The sequence below is a fragment of the Pteropus medius genome, unplaced genomic scaffold (assembly GCF_902729225.1).
Source record: "Pteropus medius unplaced genomic scaffold, Ma_sr-lr_union100, whole genome shotgun sequence".
Lineage (NCBI taxonomy): Eukaryota > Metazoa > Chordata > Mammalia > Chiroptera > Pteropodidae > Pteropus > Pteropus medius.
The window spans coordinates 48,539,710-48,560,553 of record NW_024349800.1 but is presented as its reverse complement, the minus strand read 5'-3'; the positions used below and the strand labels follow the sequence as shown (position 1 = coordinate 48,560,553).

The window sequence follows — 20,844 nt, the reverse complement described above, 5'->3', positions numbered from 1 at the left end:
TTTGGATGCCTAAATGGAGTAGGCTCTGTGCTAAGTGCTGGATATGCAAGATGAGCCGAGTGGGTTGGGCCTGCCCTCTTGGACCTTGCAGTCTCATGTATCTTTGCTTCTGCTGTCAGAAGAGTTAGAAATCCAGGCCTAGGATGTGCTGTTGCTTATTTAATACCTTGCCTTTTAAAATAGCCACAGGCAGGCAACATCCACATTACCTGGGAATCTGTTAGAAATGCAGAATCTCGGACACCATCCTGGTCCTACTGGAAATCAGAACCTGCATTTAACAAGACCCCGAGGGCATTCGGGTGCACTGGCGTCGGATGTAGCATGTGGTTCTTCCCCGTGACCACAAGCATGCTCACGTTCCAACCTGTGTCTGTTCATCTACATGGAACCTGCTTGTCTCTGGCTCACCAGCTATCTCAGAATTCTAAAGAGCTCAGGGCTACTTTTTTTTTTAATTGCATTTTCCCCGATATTGGTCATCGGCACACAAGCATGTTCTTAATTTCAACAAAACATCCGCAGAGAAGAAGGAATCCATCGGTGTGATGAATCGAGTGATCCCTTGGAATAAACTAAATTATATCAGTTTAAGCAAATAATATTTAAAAGCAGTTTCATTTTGCTCCCTCGAGAGAGAGGTGTTTTAACAAGACTTGTCTTCATCATCATCTGACCAAAACAGAAGATATGAGCTTCCAAAGCTTCTGACAATCACATCCCCCACAATCACATCCCCCAAACAGTCGACGCCTCTTTGTGGAGCCCTACTGTGCACTCAGCACTGGGCTAGTCCCTTGAGCCCTCCTGGGGATGTGCAGGTATTTGAGACTCTGAGGAAAAGACTATTTCTCCCCCAACTTGCTGGTACTGGTCATTTTCGTGCCCTCTGCTTCCCACCCCATCCCCTCCTCCAGCACCTAGAAAAGGTGCTCTGTATTCTAGAGACAAGGGGATTTGACTAAAGGTATCTAGGTTATTGGCATTATTTTACACGCACACATGAGGAAATGATTGGCTATTCAATTAAATGTGCAAAAGAATATACATATGTACAGAAAAGATATGCAGAAACCAGTAACTTTGCAATTGTGAAAATGTCATGTTCTTTTCCTAAAAATATTCTAATTATTGTTTCAGTCCTAGCACTGTAATTAGAGTCCATTAGCTTAATGTTCAACACCACCACCAAAACCCATCTGTAATCTCTTATTAGGCATCCGCGTCTGTGTTCCTCTGGGAGACCACTCATAGTATGAGTACACAGTTTCTCCCCTGCTTTGGTAGGACTACTGGCTCCTTTAAGAGTGTAGATGAGATGAGAAAGACTGTGTGAGTGCGTACGTGTGTGCCCACACATTGTCTGTTTTGTGCCCGGGGTAGGCAGACTCCATTTTCTCCTCTCTCCTTTCCTTTGCAGTCCACCCATAACTAACAGTTCTTACCCTCACATGATCCCCTACAGTGAGTGACATAGTTCTAGCCTCTATTGAAAATTCCTTAGCTAGTTCTTCTTGGGCTGCACAATCAGTGTTAGGCATTGTGTCTTTCCTCTTGTTGATTTAGAACTGGGGCAGTGACTTCCTGTGTATGGAGTGGAATCTTTCCAACAGTGTTCCCACCTCGGGTAAGCGAAAACATCATTTCCCCCTTCAATTAAGGGCCTTGCTAAGTGTCAGGGTGGTGGGAGACCCTGTAAACACGCCTTGGAGGCTTGAGCAGGACTCACTCATTGCCATGCAATGCAGACCTAGATCTGGGGCAGCCCACGGAAAGCTGGCCTACAGTCACTGCTGAGCTCCCAGGCCTCTCCACAAATCACACTTCTCATCTCCACTTAGTCCCAGTGGCAGCCCCTCAGGCCTCCTTTCCCAGAGAAGTCAGAGATTGGGGTGCGTGCCTGTGCGTGCGACCCCTGCGGCTGGAACTTATATGGACCCCGCCAGCGTGAACTGCGCTCCTCTCGGGATGGACAATAGACATCGAGCCCATCCATTACTTTCAGTGCCTTGGTTGCTCTGAATGCATGGAAAAGGCAAATGTGCTAAAGCCTTAGCATGGAAATAAGGATAATGGGGACCTGTGGGACTAGAGCAGAATCTCGGACTCCTAGTCAAGTTTATACTTTAAAAGAAAGACCTCCCCCTGACCATCCATCTTTTCGCTTGTCTGTCCTAGTCCATGAGCTCCGACCAGCAGACATCAAAGTGGTCGCCGCCCTGGGCGACTCACTGACTGTGAGTATTGAGCTGCGCCGGGCACGGGCACCAGCCAAGCCCTGTGCAGAATCAACTCTTCTTCTGGACTGGCTCTGCATTCAGCATTTAACTGACACTATTGAGAATGTACCTGTATCAGGCACTGAAACGCAGCCAGGCAGCCACAAGACATCACCAGGCAATCTAGAAAGCCCAGTTCTGCCCTTCCACAGTCTCACTCAAGCACCACCTCTTCCATGAGACCTCCCCTTCATCTCCAGGTAGAGACCATGCACCCCCCTTTCCCTACTGTCCCCAGGTGTTTCACCTGTGTGTGATGGTACTCAGCGAGTCTGCCTTGCCTTTATCAGGGACCTCGTCTCTGTCTACATGACTCATAGAGTGGGTGGGTCTTACCCACACATCGCCCAGTGTCCCTTCATGCCATTTAAAGATGTGTCCTTTGGGGCAGAAGGAGCCCAGTTCCTGCACACAGAGCAATTTCACTAAATCACATCAGCCAACTATTTAGCTACCGTGTGCAAGACACACGGCACGCAGTTCTGAGGGAAAAGAAGTATGAGACATAGTCATAACCCTCAAGAAACTTGTCCAGCTGGGAAAACGAGAAAGTTACACCAGAGAGCTATGTAGTCTGACATACAGGACTTTTAAAATCAGGTATTCATTTCTATAAAAACAAACAACTTCCGCATTTGCGTTTTAATTTCGCTATGAACATGGAGAAAGTTGTGGAAGGATATACAGCGGACTCCTCACCATTAATTAGCTCTGGTGGGGAGGATGCATGGGTAAGGGGCGAGGAGACCCTGCAGCAGGGGACAAAGTTATTAAGGTCAGGGTAGATTATTAATATTTTGAGAATCTTTATCATTTCACTAGTTATGGTGAATACGTATCATTTTTGTAAGTTTCAAAGAGGAATTTTTTTTTTTTAAGACAGTTATATTTAGAGAAAGCTTTATGGAGCAAGTGGAAACCGACAAAGGTCTTAGAGACTGAATTCAAGAGTTCAGGGCTGGACAGGAGGGACTTGAGCATTTTGAACACTGCTGTGTTCGGCTCTCCTGAAAGGGCTGGAGCGGGTGGCCCCGGAGCAGGTGGGTCCAAGGCTCGCAGACTTCAGATCAATTTGCTTAGACCTGAAGGTTCACATGGACAGGAAAGGAGGGTGGTGAACAAGGGAAGGAGAGTGGAAACCAGGGGGTGGTGAGGTCAGAAGGTTGGTGAAGGGGGTGGGCTTTGGCACTGTGGATGAGGGACACCCACCACAAGGTCAGAGTCGGGAGGTATGAGGTTTGCTGAGAAGAGCAGGTGGACAGCCTGGTGAGAAGGGAAGAGACGTGGAGGCCAGAGAGTTGTCCGTAGCAAGGAGAGGAGAGTCTCACCTTGGAATACGGCAAGGAGAGAAAGAAATGGGAGCTAGAGAGACTGGGGATAGAGAATCTCAGCTCTTCCAGGACTTGGTTTCTGCCTGCGTGTAGAGGACTGGGGAGTCAGAATGACTCAGAGAAAAACGGGTACCACCTTCAGAAAAGGTAAATCCAGGCTGCTACACAGGGCAAGTAGGGCCTCTCCCAGCGCCCGTGGCCTGCACCTGGGCCCGGCCAGGTCTGCAACCTCCTCGTTGCTTTTCACAGACGGCGGCGGGAGCCCTCCCAGGCAACTCCAGTGACGGGCTCGTATCCTGGCGGGGACTCTCCTGGAGGTGAGGATGCTCTCCACTTATTCTCTATTGATAATGTTCCCCCAAAGAGCATGTGTGGTGTGTTTCCCTGCCACCTCTCCAGAGACGACGCCAGGTTCCGTGGCCCAGTGCCGAACTGCAAGGAGCCCCCTGACCCTCGTGTTAGTCCTAAGGGTGATGGGAATCATGCGCCGGGGGCAGACGCTCTGGTTCTGACTCGGAAACATGGCAACATGTGGAGCAGCAGGTTGGGGGGAATTTTGACAAATATGTTTCTCTTCCCCAGCGTTGGAGGGGATGGCGCCTTAGAGACCCACACCACGCTGGCCAGTAAGTAGCAACACAGAGAAGCACCGTCACTATGACCCTGCCAACCCCTCACTGAAGCCAGGGCCTTCCCGCCGAGCAAAGGCAGAGGAAGTTATCTGCAAGGAGGGAAGTCAGCCACCCCTGAAAACACCCAGAACTGTCCTGCCCCCAACCTGCACCCCAACGCTGCACACCCATCTCCCTCTCACCTGTGCTGTCTGCTTCCTCCCTCTTAAAAGATATTCTGAAGAAGTTCAACCCTAACATCCTCGGGTTCTCCACCGGTACACAGGAGGAGACGGCAGGACTGAATGTCGCAGTGGAAGGGGCCAGAGCTCGGTGAGGAGCCGTGGGCATAGGAGGGGAGGACAGGAGGGTGGTGTCTGGGAGTCCCGCCCAGATGGGCACTCGTAGCTGCTATGCACGGAGCACTTCTGTGTGCTTGGCCCTGAGCTGACCTCTCATGTGATTATCTCATGTAATCCTCATACCCTTCAAGATGAGCACCAGCATGAGGCTTAGAAAGTTTCCTGAAAGGTCCAAAGTTATCCAAGGAGCCAGGATCAGACCAGATGGAATTGACTTTCGTTCTGCCCACTGTGCTGTTACTGCCCCTCAGGGCAGCAGGAGGAAGCACACACTTGGGGTGGGTTGTCAGGAAGCAGCCACACCCCCTTGGGGAGCTGGCCTGCTGACTCCAGCTGATCTCCGGCCCAGCGGAGGTTCAGGTCAAATGTTCAGGGCACTTCTCGGCATCTCAGGAACTCAGTGTGTGACCTGGTGGCCGGTGGCCCTTCCTCTCTCTCCCCTCTCCTTGGAACCTCCAGTCCCTGCCGAAAGAGCTGTTATTTTGACATTAGGGAGTTAGATGTTTGAGTCCTCTGAAACAGCATGACAGTTGTTTGTTTTCACTCAGATTTCTATTGTTGACAACAACCCAGATAATTAAAGATGAAATGCCTGACAGAGTTCATTGATATTCTGCACAGAGCGTGCTAGGTACATGCTTTATGGCAGGATCGCTGGACTCAGGTCACCAAGGAAACGACACTGGCTTGACTCATTGTGTATCCAAGGAGCATTCCTTTCAGACGTAGTAAAGAGGGCCCCAGCTCATTTTGAGGCTCTGAGACACAGGAAGTGATGTCAGTTCCTCAATGTCATAAGCAGGAAAACCTTATTTTTTTCTGCAGAAAACTGGGCTTCATGGAGCCATAATGAAGCTATTACTAACTGCTATTACTACCATTACTATTATTATCATCATCATCATCATTATCGTCATTTATTATTCTACAGCCCAGGCTTCACTAACCAGGTGGTGATTCCTTAGTCTGTTGACATTCAAGCCCCTTTTTCCTTTCACTTTTCTTACTGACTTTCCTGTTTCACGGCTGCTCAGTGCCTCCACCAGAACAAATCAGTGTCAGGGAAAGAAGTGACACATAGCTTCTTGTTAGTATCTTGTGTCCCTCCCATGTTAGGAGAAAGGCAAGTAAGCCATAAAGTAAGCAAGGTTGGAGAATTTTTCTGTCTCTCCTTTATTTGCACTCTGTCATTTAGTATGGTGTGGATAAGGATGAGTTAACCTAAGAGAAAGATAAATGCCATAGCATAGCAACTAAGATAATGGGCCCTGGGGTCAGACCATCTGTGTCTAGATTCAACCTCCCAGATTTGCCAGCTGCGTGACCTGGGGCAAGTCACTTAGCGTCTCTGAGTCTTAGTTTCATCATCTATAAATGAGGATAATAGTACCTACTTCTCTGGGTTGTTATAAGGTTTAAATGAGATAATCATGGAAAACACAAAGTAAAGTATATAATATGTATGCCCCCAAAAATCGCCATTATTAGGATATTAGTTTCAAAGTTTCATTCCACATCTAACTTCCCTTCCAACTTTCAATAAGCAAAAATTCATTGAATACCTTCCAAGGGCTGAGCCCAGAGGTGGTTACTAAGAAGATACAAAAGAATTAAATGGTAAAATCTCTGCCTATAGAGTTTGCTGTCTAGTTGAGACTAAACAAAAACTTTAGGGGTGAAAAGTGTTATATATGGCAACACTGCAGACTGAAATGATTTTGTACTTTGGAGTATAACCAACAGAAAGGTGTAGAGCGTGGACTGGGCAATCCAAATATAAATGCGGACCTGGAAGGGACCCCAGAAATATCTAGTTCAACCTCTTCATTTAAAAGATAAAAAAAAGTCCAACCCTAGCAGGATTCAGTAACTCGGGCAAGCTCGCACAGCAAGTTTGTAGCAGATCTAAAAGGAGAACCCCGGTCCCATAACTCCCAGAGCAGAGCCCTTGGCACCAGGATAGAAAAGGAAATGGAAGAGGTGTGTGGATAAATGAGCTCAGAGAGAAGGCTCCCGGGAGGTAAGATTTGCTTTGAGCCTGAGGATAGGAAGACTATGGCTGAGAAGGGAGGAGGAAGTGGGCATTCCTGGTTTTCCCCTAGCACTTATTACCCATGAATTCCCCTAGTCCTGTCTTGAAACTGTTAAGAAGTTATAGGCACTTCTGTGGTCACCTTTAACCAGGACAGGCTTTCTTGATAGCTTTCTGGTGTATCCATCAATAGCAATAATGTGTGGGGTGTCACCTGGATGTGTTAATGAGAAACAAGGGCAGGGATGGTGCCACATGTGCTTGGCCACGTGCTCCGCTCATCGTGGCATGCGGAGATTTAAAACGGCCATTCTGTACCAGTGACTGCTTCTATGATTTCTTCCAAGGAAGCTTCTATTGGCAGTATCCCTTTGTTGACATAGCTTCTCATATACATATCTTTTAAAAAGCTCTAATTGACATGCATTACACTGTACACTTAAAAGTATACCACTTGATAAGCTTTACATACGCATATACCAGTGAAATTATTACTGCAGTCAGGTGATAAACACACCCACCTCCCCTCCCTCCTGCCCTGTCTCTACCCGCCCCCTCCAGGCAACCTCGGACCTGCTTTCTGTCACTATGGATCTTAATTTTTTAGAATTTTACATAAATGGAATGACAGACTATGTTCTTCTTTCTTGTCTAAACTCTTTCACCTAGCACACTTATTTTGAAATGAATCCATGTTGTTGAGTGTCTCATAATCCATTTCTTTTTATTACTGAGTAGTATTCCACAGACATACAGATCTCATGCAGAAGCATTCATTTCTCTACTCATGGCTGACATCCAGGAGATAAAAGAACTAATCCTGTCTGTTTCTGTTCCCCCTCACCCCCTGTCCCGTATCATTTGTGGAGGGTGATAGAGAATAGTGTGGACATCTAAAGTAATTACAGAGGAGAAATACAAAGGAATAAAGGAACAGATAGGAGGACTCAGAAGTAAAGATTAAAGTTGTGACGCCTGGAAAGGAGAAAGCTGAGGGATAATTTAGGGCTATGACATTTTTTCAAATATACAAAAGGTTATTTTTAAAACAGGCAGCCAAATAAGAAGTGAACAGGCTCAGCTTGCAATGAGAGAGCTGGATGAAATATGAGAGAACATCCCTGGTGGAGGGTTGAGCAGATCCCATCCCAAGTGGCCTAGGAGGTTGGGGTCTGCAAAAAAGAGATGGTGGGGTGCAGATTAGCCCCTGACAGGGTCTGGATCCATGTGGCTCCAGGTCCATGGCAGGTCTTTATCACTAGGTTGACACTTTGTGAGAATCAAGCCTTTCGATACGTTCTGAAGGAATAAACTTTACAAAGCGTTTGTTTTCTTGAAACACATCCTGGCCAGGCCAAAGTCCTATAACTTCAGCACTTGCTCTTGAGCCAGCTCTAAGGTCCAACTTCTCTTCCCCTGCCTAGGGACATGCCAGCTCAGGCCCGGGACCTGGTGGACCGAATGAAAAGCAGCCCTGTGAGTATGGGACCCTGGGCTACCCTAAAAAGCGCCAGGTTTCCAGCTGGGGTGGGTGCAGCAGCCCTAAAAGAGCCCCCTCTGCACCACTGCCGCTCCTGCTCTCGGCTTGTCTTTGAGGGGCCAAATGAGCTACGACGGCAGGCCTGACCACAAAGGCACCATCTTTGCTGCCCCCGCAACCCCTAGCTCTGGCACTCCCACCCCTAGGGCCGGCTGCAGGAGGGAGAGATTGAGCAGAGACTTGTTGATCTCTGGCAGCTTCCCTCTTTCCCCAGAGTTGGCTTAGCAGAGCCCTATTATGCAAATGCTGGGTTCTAAAAATAGGCTTCTCATTCCAGTCCTTTGGACCTTCCCTTTCTCCCGGCCCCTCTAAATCTTCTAACTGGTCCTTTTTTAATGCTATGTTTGTGCCTTGGAATTCAGCTCCTGGCAGAACTCCTATTATGGTGGTGGCTGAGTGGAAAGCAGGCTCCCCCGAGTGCCCCCCAGCCTCCACCCTACCTCTCGGTCCACGCTGGGCTCCCTGTCCTGTCCATCCCCACTCCCCGCTCCCGCCCCAGTCCCAGATGTGAAGAGCTCTCCTAAGAGGCAGCTCTGGGCTTTTGCTTCTAGCTGCATCTTTTGCCCTCAGCTCCTTTGAAGGCCTTCAGATCACATTTCAGCGGTGTGTTAATGTGCCCTACTTCACCTGGGACTGCAGCCTTCTGAAGAGGTTTTCAAAGGGAAAATAGTCCTCTGCACTGTGTGAGCAGACACACACGCACATGCACATGCACACACGCACACACACACACTCTCCTCTCTGCTCCCCGCTCCCCCCACAACCCGATCTTCCTGCCCCAGCACCAAGGTGAGGGAGGCTCCACTTGGCATTGCCTCTCCATCGTGATAGAGGGTGAAAGGCACTTGGCGGGCTGTCTAGCCTGGTGAGCACCACCTGCATGTGCCCCCCACCAGACCCTAAACTCAGGATCTTCCATCCCCTCAGGAAATCAACCTGGAGAAAGACTGGAAGCTGATCACACTCTTCATTGGGAGGAACGACTTGTGTCATTACTGCGAGAACCCGGTAGGCCCCTGACCAGTCCCATTGGGAACCTGATGACGGAGCTGCTGACTAGTGTCGTTATCCGTGGCCAGGGCCCCGAGCTCCCTCGTGCTCTCCCAGGCAGCCCCTGGCTCACACATGCCTCATGAGGTCTGGCCTTCCCCACTGCTGAGGCGTCCCTTGGAGAGCAGAGGCTTTGGTTCCCCAATTCCAAAAGCATCTAGACATACCCACTCTTCAGGCACTTGCTGATGGATGGGGAGGCCTCTCAAATGCACACAAATAGTGTTCTCTGGTATCCAGTGGGCAACTCATACACCCTCCCGCCGCCCCCCGCCCCTGCCTGCTTGCAGTCCCTGCCCTGTTTCTTGGTGTATTTTTTGGGGGGTGGGGTGGGGTGCAGAGGGAAGCTGAAACAACATCATAAACGGGGTTGGAGAAAACTGAACCAGTCGCAGTGGGGTGACTTGCTGCCTTTCAGAGACATCGCAAGTTCATCAGCCCTCGCCACTGGCCTGGGAGCCCAACCTCGTTTCTAACGTTCTTTCTGTGGGGAACTATGTCCAGACTTACAAACTTTTGGAACACATCTTGTTCTAAGCTGAGGACATCCTGTATTTTATTTGGCCAGAAAAAGGCAGCTGCCATAACTCAGGGGTCATGGCGGAATGTTTGGCGGTCACAGGCGGTGGGGGAGAAGCATTGATCATTCCCTGTGGCTCAGAGATGACCACGGAGGGACAAATGAGCATTCCTCCCCCCACATGGGAATTCATGCTTCCAGGCCATTTCCCGTCTATTCTCCCCCTTAACTGTCCAGACTCGAGAGGCAGAAGCAAACCAGCCCCATGAGAGTTTAAATGTCATCGTGTGTGTCCTAGACTCAGCTGAGTCCAGGAAGCCAGACGTGAACCCAGAGCCACCTGTGGCCAGTGCCTCTACAAGCCCCAGAATACCAGTCCCTGTGGGAACAGTTTATATTCCTGAGAGCATTTTTGTGAAAAGGACCTGAGGGCCACCACTCAGGACTAAGCAGGAAGGGGCTAAATCAGCCTCCATTTGGGAGATGGGTCAGAGGAGGAGACCCTCGAGCTGAGTCACACGGGGATAGTAGGAGTTAGCGGGAGGCAGTGGGGTCAGCATGGCCAAAGCCCAGAGGAACGAGAGCACGTCCATCAGAGGTCCCGCTGTGATTGGAGAAGGTTGAGGCTAGTGGCAGATGGGACTGGAAAAGTGGCAGACACCAGACCAGCACTGCCAGGGTCTGCCTCTGGGTTGGAGATACGGAGCAGGGCGGGGTGGGGGTTTTGGATGTCTAGCAGGGGTCAAGGGATGACTTCTTACAAGAGACTCTTCAAAAGCTACACAGGCTGGGCATCAGACCACTTGCCTTCTCCCTTCACAGGAGGCCCACTTAGCTGGGGAGTATGTTCAGCACATCCAACAGGCCCTGGACATCCTCTACAAGGAGGTAGGAAAGAGCAGAGGCACAAGCCTGGGTCCCATCTCCTGCCAGCAACTTGCCTGTCTGCTCCGTCCCTGTGCTGCTCTCAGGGTGCATCTAGGCAAGTTGTGTTCAGGGAGATACACACTGAGCAGATCCCCACAGGGAGCAGCACCAGGATGGGAAGGGGTGGGGGGCGGGGGCAGCACGCTGCCAAGCTCCTCTGAGGGGGAAATTCTTACTGAATCTGACTGTTTTGTGGCTAAATTCTTACTGGTCTTACTGAATCTGACTGTTTGGCCTCTAGAGCCGGCTGAAATTCTTACTGAAATTCTTACTGAATCTGACTGTTTGGCCTCTAGAGCCGGCTGGCGTATTTGTAGCGAAGCACTGCAGCTTACTAGCGATGCGACGCCAAGCGAGTGACTTGTGTCTCAGTTTCCCAATCTAGAAAGTGAGCCCGATAAAGCAGTGTCAGTGAGATAATACAGTTCTGCCCCGTTCTGGGCCTCAGTTTATTAGGAGAATGTGGGAGGGGGAGGTTGAGTTGTAGATGATCCCCTCAGCTCCTTCCAGCAGTAACTAGTGGCCCTCCCACAACTCCCTGGGGACTAATGAAGCCCACCCCTCTGCTCCCCACAGCTTCCGAGAGCTTTCATCAACATGGTGGTGGTCATGGAGCTGACTAGCCTGCACCAGGGCCAAGGCGGGAAATGTAGCATGCCGCTGGCAGCTGGGTAAGTACATAATCATGGTCCCAGGGTTAGGGCACCTGGGGAGAGCAGGGCTCACAGACGCCAACAAGGTGACAGTCCTGTGCAGAGGGCAACATTGGCATTTAGCCAGGGGATTGGAAAACCATTTCTAAAGGCCTCTGCGTTTCTGAATGCCCACTCTATGCAAGCCATGTCGTTTCTCTGGACCCCAGTTGGCTTTTCTATAAAGTGAGACAGACAGACTAAATGATTCTTAAGGCCCCCTGACATTGTCATTGATTCCAAACTCCAACTCAAGTGAGTTGTCCCATATTTGGGAGGCGGCACAGGACAATGAGCTTTCAAGACAGATGTATCTGGCCTCAAATCCTGGCTCTGCCATTTAGGAGCTGTGGGACCTTGCACAAACTGCACAAACCTCTCTGGGCCTTTTACGCCTCACCTGGAACATCTCCTTGCAAAGTAGTCGTGAGTTCTAGAGAAATGCATATAAAATCCCGTCCCCGTGGGACAGGCACTAAGGAAAGAGTGGCTTTTATAATATCTGTAATGAGACTGCCCTCGAAAGCCAGGCTTGGAGCTAAGGTAATTTATTTAAAGCTCAGCTACAACCCTGGCAGGAAGTTGCCATCTTCCAAGGCCAGAAGGTCACTCAGTTTTGCTATGGGGGAGGAGATTCTGTAGGGGGTTGAGGGGATCTATCCAGAGTCAAATGGACTTACTGGGAAAGTTACCAGCTGGCTTCCATTCTTACTAGGAGCCTGAGTGGATCGGCCATTGGCTGGGGGTATGACAAGCTCCTCCAGGATCTGCTGGCCTTGCATTCCACCTTGTCAGGGCATCTCAAGCTGGTTGACCCTTGGCGGTCTTCCCCCAACTCCAGCCCCATCCCTACCTGGTCAGTCCCTGGAGTAACCACAGGAGCCACAGGCTTGGGACGGAGCAGGCAGGCAGCACGGGGAATTGGCAGCCTGTCCACAAGGAGACTCAGGCGTCGAGTGCCAACTTTTCCACTTTCTCTCTCAGCAAGCACCTCCTGGATCTCGTGACCCTGAGTTTCTCCACAAGTCAGCAAGACCATTAGGGGGGACCTGTGTCTCACCACCTTCCCACGGGAGGCAGCACAGGGTCCAGGCCCTTGTGGGTAGCAGCTTCCTCTGTGTGGGAGTCAGCCTCCCCAAGGCTGCAGAGACAGGCTGCCCCCAGTGAGCTTTTTCATAGGACACTTTGTCTTACAGGAACAACTGCACTTGCCTCACACGTTCCCAGGAGAACTCTCTTGAGATTCAAGAACTGAAGAAAGTGAACTGGAACTTCCAGGTGAACCTGCCGCCACAGTCGCCCCGCTTACTGCCCCAAGTGGGGGGCCCCTTTATTCCAGAGTCAAGGGATCTTCTGAGAGCAAGGCTACTCCCTAAAGGCAGATCACAGCCCCTGAAATATTTATCTGGGCAAATTGAGCACCAAGGATGCGGAGGGGAGTGAGAAGTCTCGGAAGGGAAGCTGGGAAAGCCTCAGCCTCAGGTCAAAAGCACTCAGCTCCCAGAGTAGAGGGCCTAGTCCCCCACCCAGTGGAGGGAGGGATGATGTTCGCTGCCTGTTGGCCCCTCTCCCTCTTTAAGAACATAAGGCTTAGCCCAACCCTACTTACTGTCCCCTCCCGTGACATGCACACCCTGAGCCTTTCTGCAAATTATTCATCTCATGAACGAGATATGTCTTCTTACCTCTTCTAAGTCACTTCCCCTGACCAAACTTCACCCTCAGCTGTCTCCCCCCATGAACTTGAGTCTGCCCCTCACTGACCCTAAAGCCCTCCATGGTTCACATGTGTTTTTTTACATCTTATTTTCCCAGATGGATATTAAGCTCCTTGGGGATAAGCTCATCTAGTCTATCCCTTTTAGAGTCCACATACTGGCACTTAAGAAGGCCAAAGACTATGAATGCTCATCCCTCAAGATCATGGGCATTTGAGGAGCTGATGTTGAAATGTTCCCCCTTTGAGTTGGAGCTGAACTGAATTAGAACCGTCTCCTAATTCACCTCTCCATGCAATGAGAACAGGGGAGGCCTTTGGCCCAAGCAGTCTGGTCAACAGCTCAGACCCGGCCTTAGAGACACTTTGGAGTGGAAGTGGGTGGTGCTCCTGCATGGGTGCATGCACACTAGAGCAGCCCCTTTAAGTCACTCTTCTCTAGGGTGGGTTGGCCCCCATCGCTACCAACCCAAAGCAGCAAGACTAGAACCTGTCTGTCTAGTTTTACCAGGAGGGTTGAACCGCCTCTCTCCCCGGTCTCAGAGTGACATCTCCAGGTACTCCTACTGGCACCAGTACCTGCAGCGCAAGGACTTCACAGTGGTCGTGCAGCCTTTCTTCCAAAACACTCTTGTCCCCCTGAACGAGGTAAGCGGCGGGCATTTCTGGGAGGCACATGTGCAGAGCCGTACCTTAGGCCCTTCCTTCTCTATGTGGGCAGTTTTCTGACCCTGTCTCTTCAGGAGGGCTTGCTTTTTCCGCTTTTCCTCTTCCCCGCCGCTCTTTCTCGGAGTGTGATTAGAACCTAGATGTACTTGGAAAGAGAAAATAAACATTGACCAAGCTCCCTGGGCATGGCCCTGCTATTTGCCGGATAGGGATAGAATGGAAAGCTTCCTACAAAATGATATTCTTTTTCAACTATTAGGGCGGGGATGCTGAAGGAAAAGGGATGGACTGAGGGCGGCTAGAATTCATGTGTGTTTAAAAAAATTCAAAAATTGTAAAATTTCTCTATCGATATCTAAGCCAGCAGAGTCGAAAGGATGGGAGGAGAAATGCTCAGGGTGGCGGGTGGGCGGGAGGCAGGTAGCAGTGCCCTTGTCCCAGGAAGATAATCCCCTTGCCTTTGGTCACAGAGAGGGGACGCTGACCACACCTTCTTCTCCGAGGACTGTTTCCATTTCTCAGAACGTGGTCATGCCGAGATGGCCATCGCACTCTGGAACAACATGGTGAGTGCCTGGGGGCAATCCTAGGATGTCGACTGTTTCCCACAATGAAAACCTACTGGCTGACAAAGCTCCTTTCTCCCCAGAGCTCAACAGGGCCACACACCTTATTCGTCCCGACAGATCTGAATCTTTTGGTAATACCCCAGTGCTATGGGGGATAACTTTGTAATCAGATAGACTGGATAAAAATAACAGCTTCAATCCCTTACCATGTGACCCTGGGCAAATGAGCTCTCTCTCTTCTCTGGCCATCTGTAAAAACAATGAAAACGACACAGATCTCAGAAATTTGAGATCATGTAGGACCGAGCACCCAGCACAGTAACATTCAACAAATGTCAGCCCCATTCCTCCAGTCTCAGCACATTCCCAACATCACTTCTTTAAACGGCAAAGAGAAAAGAGCCACCTAGCCTGCCACCTATTCTTGTCCTTTAAGCTGGCGAAGGGGACCTTATGCAAAGAACGTACAGCCCAGGGGCCACAGCGACACCTGGCCTTGCCTCTGCCCTTTATGCCTGATCGATCAGCTACGTTTGTACAGAGCCTGACTGTATCCTCTTGAGCAGAGCAAATGAAATGCCTTTCCAACCCACTGGCTTCCTTTGATCTAGACTCGGTGGGAACCCAATCCCCACCCCAACCTACATGTTCCTTCATTTCTCCCACGGTGACTAAACAATCGACACTCCCGCTCCTTTTGCAGCAAGTTCAGGCCTGCTGTGTCTCTGCCAAGCACCACTGTGCAAATATTCCCACACCTGTCAACTCACCCGATAGGTCACAATATTGATTTTTCTCCTTAGCTACACCTACTCTCTAGCAACCTTTCCTCAGAACAGCATACAAATGGGTTTTATCCTTGGCCTACCTCATTGCAGACTCATCCTTTCTCTACTTTTGTTTTCCTGGTGTTTTCTTCCTGTTGACATCGCATTCTGCCTACTCCTAAATCTTTCCTCATACTGTCAGCCCAGGACTCTGAATTTCAATCAAAACATCTACATTCCCTCCCACCCAACCTCCACAGTAATTTTTTTAATCCAAGTTGGCACAATAGAATTCATTTCTTTTGCAGATTTGTTTTAAAGTCCAGTTTGTCCTTCAGTGGCTGAGTCATGTGATTTGATTCCTTTTAAAATCCACTCCACCCATAACGAATGTGTATCTATCTATGCATGGTCCCATTTATCCGCCAAGATCTCAAATATAAAGCTATTGCATCATGCCAACTTTTGAGATCATCATCTTACTGGAATTTCACCCCTAGAGTGACATAATAGGCCACTAGAACTAGAAAATGTCTTAGAAGTCATCTAGCCAGAATGCTCTGTAACAAAAACGCAGAGACAGGAAGCAATTTGCCCGGGGTCCCACAGCCAGTTAGTGGCAGAGCAGGGATTAGAACCCAAGTCTAATCGCCTAGTGTCATGGACACAGCACTACCTGGCCTTCCCACTCCCAACCAGATAAGCACATATATAACTGGTGAATTCATGTCTCATAATTAGAGTCCCATGACATAGTGTCTGCAGGCTTTGGCTGACGCTCCCAGGGTCCCCTGCTGTGGCAACAAACACACTTGAAAATTTTCATCTCCTACCCCTCCTCTCTTAACAGTGTAAGCCACCTCCAGAGACTTTTTTTTTTTTTTTTTTTAGGCGAGGCAACCCTTGGTTGACCTCACAGATTCCAAAGACCTTGTTTTTTATTTATTTTTTACACCTACAACACCTGGTCTTCCTAGGCGGTCTCTCATGCAAGCAATAACCAGGCCGGACCCTGCCTAGCTTCCGAGATCAGACGGGATCAGGCTTGTTTAGGGTGGCATGGCCGAAGACCCCTCCAGAGACTTTTGCAAAGCACAAAAACATCAGGAGTACCAGGAAATTCTTTTCTCTTCCTTTTTCTTCTTTTGTCTTCTTAGAGTTTTTCCTCTTTTTTCTGATGCCTATTCCTCCACTGCTGGCTGCTCCCTCCTGTGCAAATCCCATTTTCATCTAATATTTGTATTTCCCGAGGTACTGGGTGTCAGCCTAGCCTCCTGATTGATGTCCCTGTCTCTGGGTTTACAGCCCTTAAACAGCAATTCTCAACTCTGGCTGCGTAGAATCATCTTGACACTTTAAAAATAATTCATGCCTATAACCACTTTGGAAAACCTTACATATCTACTGAAGCTAAACATACATATTTTCTGTGACTCAACAATTCCATTCCTGCATATACCCCCGTCAGAAAATAGCACACACGTTCACCAAAAGATACATACAAGAAGTTTCAGAGCGGTGCTATTTGTAATCCCCAAATGTCCACCAACAGGAGAATGGAATACCTTACAACGAGACTAAACAAACTTCAACAACATGCAGCAACATATACAAATTTCAAAAACAAGCAAATTAATGTATGGTCTTATTGGGGGGTGAATTATACTGAATGAGGGTGGCAGGGGGTTCTGAGTGCTAGTAATGTTCTGTTCCTTGATCTGGATGCTGGTTACGTGGGTATGTTAATTTTATCACAATTTATCATCTCACTTATGATTTGTACTTGTTTCTATATGTGCTAGCTTCAGTTAAAATTTTACTTAAAAATAAAGCACCAGTACCTGGGCCTCATTCCCAGAAAGGCTGACTTAGTCTGGGGTGGCACCTGGGTTCAGTATGTTTTAAAAGCTTCCCAGGTGACATTACCGTGCAGGGTTTGCAAACCATTGCCTGAGATTAATTCACCACAGGGCAACCACAGTAGTCTGCAGGAATGAAAATCTGACCAAGTCACACCCTGCTTTCAAACTTCTAAGGCCTGCTTCTCCCAGAAGCAGAAAGGCCAGGCCCCTTAGCACACCAGGCCTTCTGGGATTGGGCCCCAATCAACCTGTCCAGCAGCCATTCTGCCATCCTCTGATTTGTACTTGGCAATCTAATTTGTACTTGGCAACCCATGCTGTCTCTGCCTATGTCTGCTCTCACTCACACTCTTATCTTGGACTGCCCTCCCAACCTGCTCCTGGCTAGCCTTTCCTCACCTCAGCTCCAGTGCCAACTCCTACAGGAAGCCTTCTCTGAATCCCCAGAGTAGTCAAGAGGCCCACTCAACCCCTTTGCACCCTGTCCTGTCATTTGGCACTTTATTGGTGTGTCTGGCTTAGGAAAGATGGGTTCTAGGAAAAATAACCCCACTTCCTGGGGCCGCCCCCAGGCCATCTCCCTCTGAGCTGCTCCCCTTAGGTCTCTGTGACTCCAGTTCATCCATCCACTCACTAAGCAACTATATATTGAGTATCGCTATGTGATGAGTACTAGTCCAGGTGCTGGGGGGTGGAAGGGTGTGGCACAGCAGGGAAGGAGAATGTCCCTGTTCTCATAAAGCTTACAGTCTAGTGAGAAAAAGAAACACACCAACAAGGTAATTTCATTCAGGGCTTAAAAAGAATAAAGCAGGGTGATGTGACAGAGTGACAATAAGGGAGAAGGAAGCCTCACCAAAGAAGTGACGTGTGAACTGGGAGAGGCTGCCAGGCATGCAGAGGTCTGGGCCAGAGTGTTCCAGGCAGAGGAAATAGGACCTGTGCAAGCCCAGAGTCAGGAATGAACTAGAAGTGTCTGAGGAACATAAAGGCCAATGTGACTGGGGGGAAATGATCAGGGCCTCGTCCTTGGATGGCTTTCGACAGGGGAGCCATACAGTCTGGTTTACCCTCTGGCTGCTGTGTAGAGATGGACTGGAAGGAATCAAGAATGGAATTGGAAAGACCATTAGGAGGCTGCTGGAGTCCAGGCAAGAGATGAATGTGGCTGGGACCAGGGCGATGGCATGGAGGAGGAGGGGAGTGGTCAGATTTGGGATTTGTTTTGGACTGAGTGACCGATGAGGTAAAAGAGGAGTAAAGGCTGACTCCACAGTTTGGGGTTGGGGAAATTTAGTGGATGGTCGAAGTGGTAGAGAGAATTAGACTTAGGTGAGAAAATCAAAGTTCGATTTTGAAAGTGGTAAGTGTGAGCTGCCTTCCAGATCGCCACCTAGGGTTATGAGGTAAGCTCTGAAATGTGGGAGTCTAGGGCTCAGAGAGTCGGTCATGAATGGAGATTTAGAAAAAGATCTGAGGGTCATTAAAATAGAGGCAGTATTCAAAACCATGGAACTAACTGAGAGCTCCTAAAGAAGGAATAGGTGCAAAGGAGTGTCAGACCAAGTACCAAGCCCCAGGACAATCATTCCAACTTTCGACACCAGCAACAGAGGTGGAGAGAGTGGGGAGACGGGAAGTGAGTATTTTGAAAGGGAGGCATCAACTTTGACAAATGCTACTGGAAAGTCAAGCAAGATAAAGACAAAAAAAAAAAAAAGTGACCATTGGATCTGGCAATATGGAGGCCACTGGTGACCTTGACCAGAGCGCCAGTGATGGGGACCGAAGACGGATTAGAATGAGCAGTGGAGAAAAGGAGAGATTGGGACGTACAGCCAGTGACTACAAACGACTCTTCTGAGAGTTATAAGGAGCAATGGCGAAGGCAGCTCGAGGGGATGTGGCCGAGGGGAGGACGGTTAAAGGATGGGGGATGGGTTGTGCTCCAACCGAGACAGGGAGAAACTCACGGCGATCGTCAAACCCATATGGTCATTACCTTCCTCTGCACCAGTTAGTTGCTGGGTTCCTGGAATATCACTGGGAATCGGCCAACCTGACCGTCAGCATCTGTCCATCTGTCACGCGGTGGTTCTGTTATGGTGGCACTAAGTAGAAATAATACTATCGTATATGTAAGCTGCCTCCTGCTCACATGTCATCTTCTCATTTGAGGATCACAACCAGCCCATGTGGAGTTGTCAGGACAAGGTTGAATGCCCCGCCCCTCACCTTGGGAACAGTTCAGGAGCCTGCCTAGCACCACACAGAGCCAGGACCCCAGCTGATGTGCACACTGTATTCTGTCCAGTCACCGTGGTCTCTCCCAGGGCTAGAGCAGTCCTTCCTAATTGCGTTACTAAGGAACAGATGTAAAATTCTTTAAGACAGCAAAAAGCAAAACCATGGGCCAGGTGTGGTCATTGGCTGGCACAGCATACTTTTCACTTACCTCATAGGCAGTACCTATGGGCCAGGAGCCAGCGAGGTCAGGGACAGACAGGGACATAGATTTTAAAATGGTGGAGGCCAGATGTTCCGGTCAGAATCAGAATAGGTGAGAATGCCAGGCGTTCATCCTTCTCGGAGCTGGCCACATGTCAGGGGGCAGGCCACTGGCTAAGGATGCTGGGAGGAGGGGGTACAGCCGTTTCCGGCTCATTCACAGAGAGTCCCAAGATCAAAAGTACTAAGTAGAACCTCTCCGAACCACAGTTGCTCCCAGGAATATTTCAAGTAAACTTTTTCACCTATGGGGAAAGCATACAAAGGTGCGCCAGTGAGAAAATGCCAACTCCGTAAGCCTGAGGAGCCGACAGTAGCAACGATGTCATGACGACCGATACATTTTCAAAGTTTTCCTGAAATGACTAGGCCCACACACTTCAAGAAGTTGGTAAATGTGATCATCACCATTTTATAAAATTGAGGATGCAGTGTCTGCGATGAGAGCCACCCACAGGGGAAGCAGGAGAGGGAGATTCCAGGCCCTGCCCATCCCACTCACTGTGGCCCCTGGACTGGTCAATCTCTCCTGGGTCTCAGTGTCCAAGACGCAGGGGCCCACCCAACTCTGACGGATTCTGACCTGTCACTCTGTGCGTGTGAGTCGGGTCCAGCTCCAGCCCCGGGGCTGCTGGTGTCTGCTATGGATCCTGCTCGCTCTCTGTTTTCAGCCTTGCAAAGGGAGGGAATCGGGTGAGATACTCCCTGCCCCACCCCCCGCCCCCACCAATAGGGTGGTCTCCCCTACTTCAGAGGGAGTCAGGTTTCCTTTTTCTCTCTTCAGCTGGAACCAGTGGGCAATAAAACAACCTTCTACAACTTCACCTACAGCCGAACCAAACTCAAGTGCCCCTCTCCTGTGAGTAAAGGTCCTGCCTGTCCAGTGTGGAACAGATGTCGGGGGGCGAGATGGGTGAGGGAGTCGTGTGATATAGCACCTGGAGACATGAAAGTCCCCTGGAAGGCTTTGTCATCATGTACCCTCACTCACTGCCACCATTCTCAGATCTCAGCACTCCTCACTGCCCTCGACACTTAGCTCCACGGAGTGTGGGCAGCCACGAGTGGGGGGAAGGAGAAAGCACAGTGCGGACTGAAGAGGGAAGAGGCACTCAGGGGAGGCAGGCAGCGCTGGCCAGACCTTGAGTCACGCTCTGCCCCTGAGGGGTCTGAGTCATTCTCTGTCTTAAACATGGCGAAGGAACTCTCCCATGGGAGTGGGGGCATGGCAGGGAAAGGGAAATAAGACGCCGTGTCTGTTCTGGGAGCCTGCAGCCTTCTTTCTCTCTTTCCACCACTGCCATTTTCTAAGACTTTATTGCCCTTACTCGGACCACTGACAAAGTCCCCAACTTGCCCCCTAGCTCTCCTCTCTCCCTTCTCCATCCATCCCATAATCGCTGCGAAC

At 49.6% G+C, this 20,844-nt stretch overlaps 1 protein-coding gene across 2 annotated transcripts in view; it reads left to right on the top strand.

Annotated features, from left to right (window-relative positions):
* The window catches only part of PLB1 (phospholipase B1), a 147,814-nt gene that overhangs the window by 125,528 nt on the left and 1,442 nt on the right, over nt 1-20,844 (top strand). For both annotated transcript variants that reach the window (XM_039887494.1, XM_039887495.1), the window contains exons 46-58: nt 1,567-1,627; nt 2,179-2,237; nt 3,860-3,927; nt 4,193-4,236; nt 4,455-4,554; nt 8,040-8,091; nt 9,083-9,163; nt 10,548-10,613; nt 11,229-11,323; nt 12,541-12,622; nt 13,605-13,709; nt 14,201-14,296; nt 20,221-20,295. In XM_039887494.1, coding sequence (XP_039743428.1) covers nt 1,567-1,627; nt 2,179-2,237; nt 3,860-3,927; nt 4,193-4,236; nt 4,455-4,554; nt 8,040-8,091; nt 9,083-9,163; nt 10,548-10,613; nt 11,229-11,323; nt 12,541-12,622; nt 13,605-13,709; nt 14,201-14,296; nt 20,221-20,295 — 984 coding nt within the window. The remainder of the gene's footprint in view (nt 1-1,566; nt 1,628-2,178; nt 2,238-3,859; nt 3,928-4,192; nt 4,237-4,454; nt 4,555-8,039; nt 8,092-9,082; nt 9,164-10,547; nt 10,614-11,228; nt 11,324-12,540; nt 12,623-13,604; nt 13,710-14,200; nt 14,297-20,220; nt 20,296-20,844) is intronic.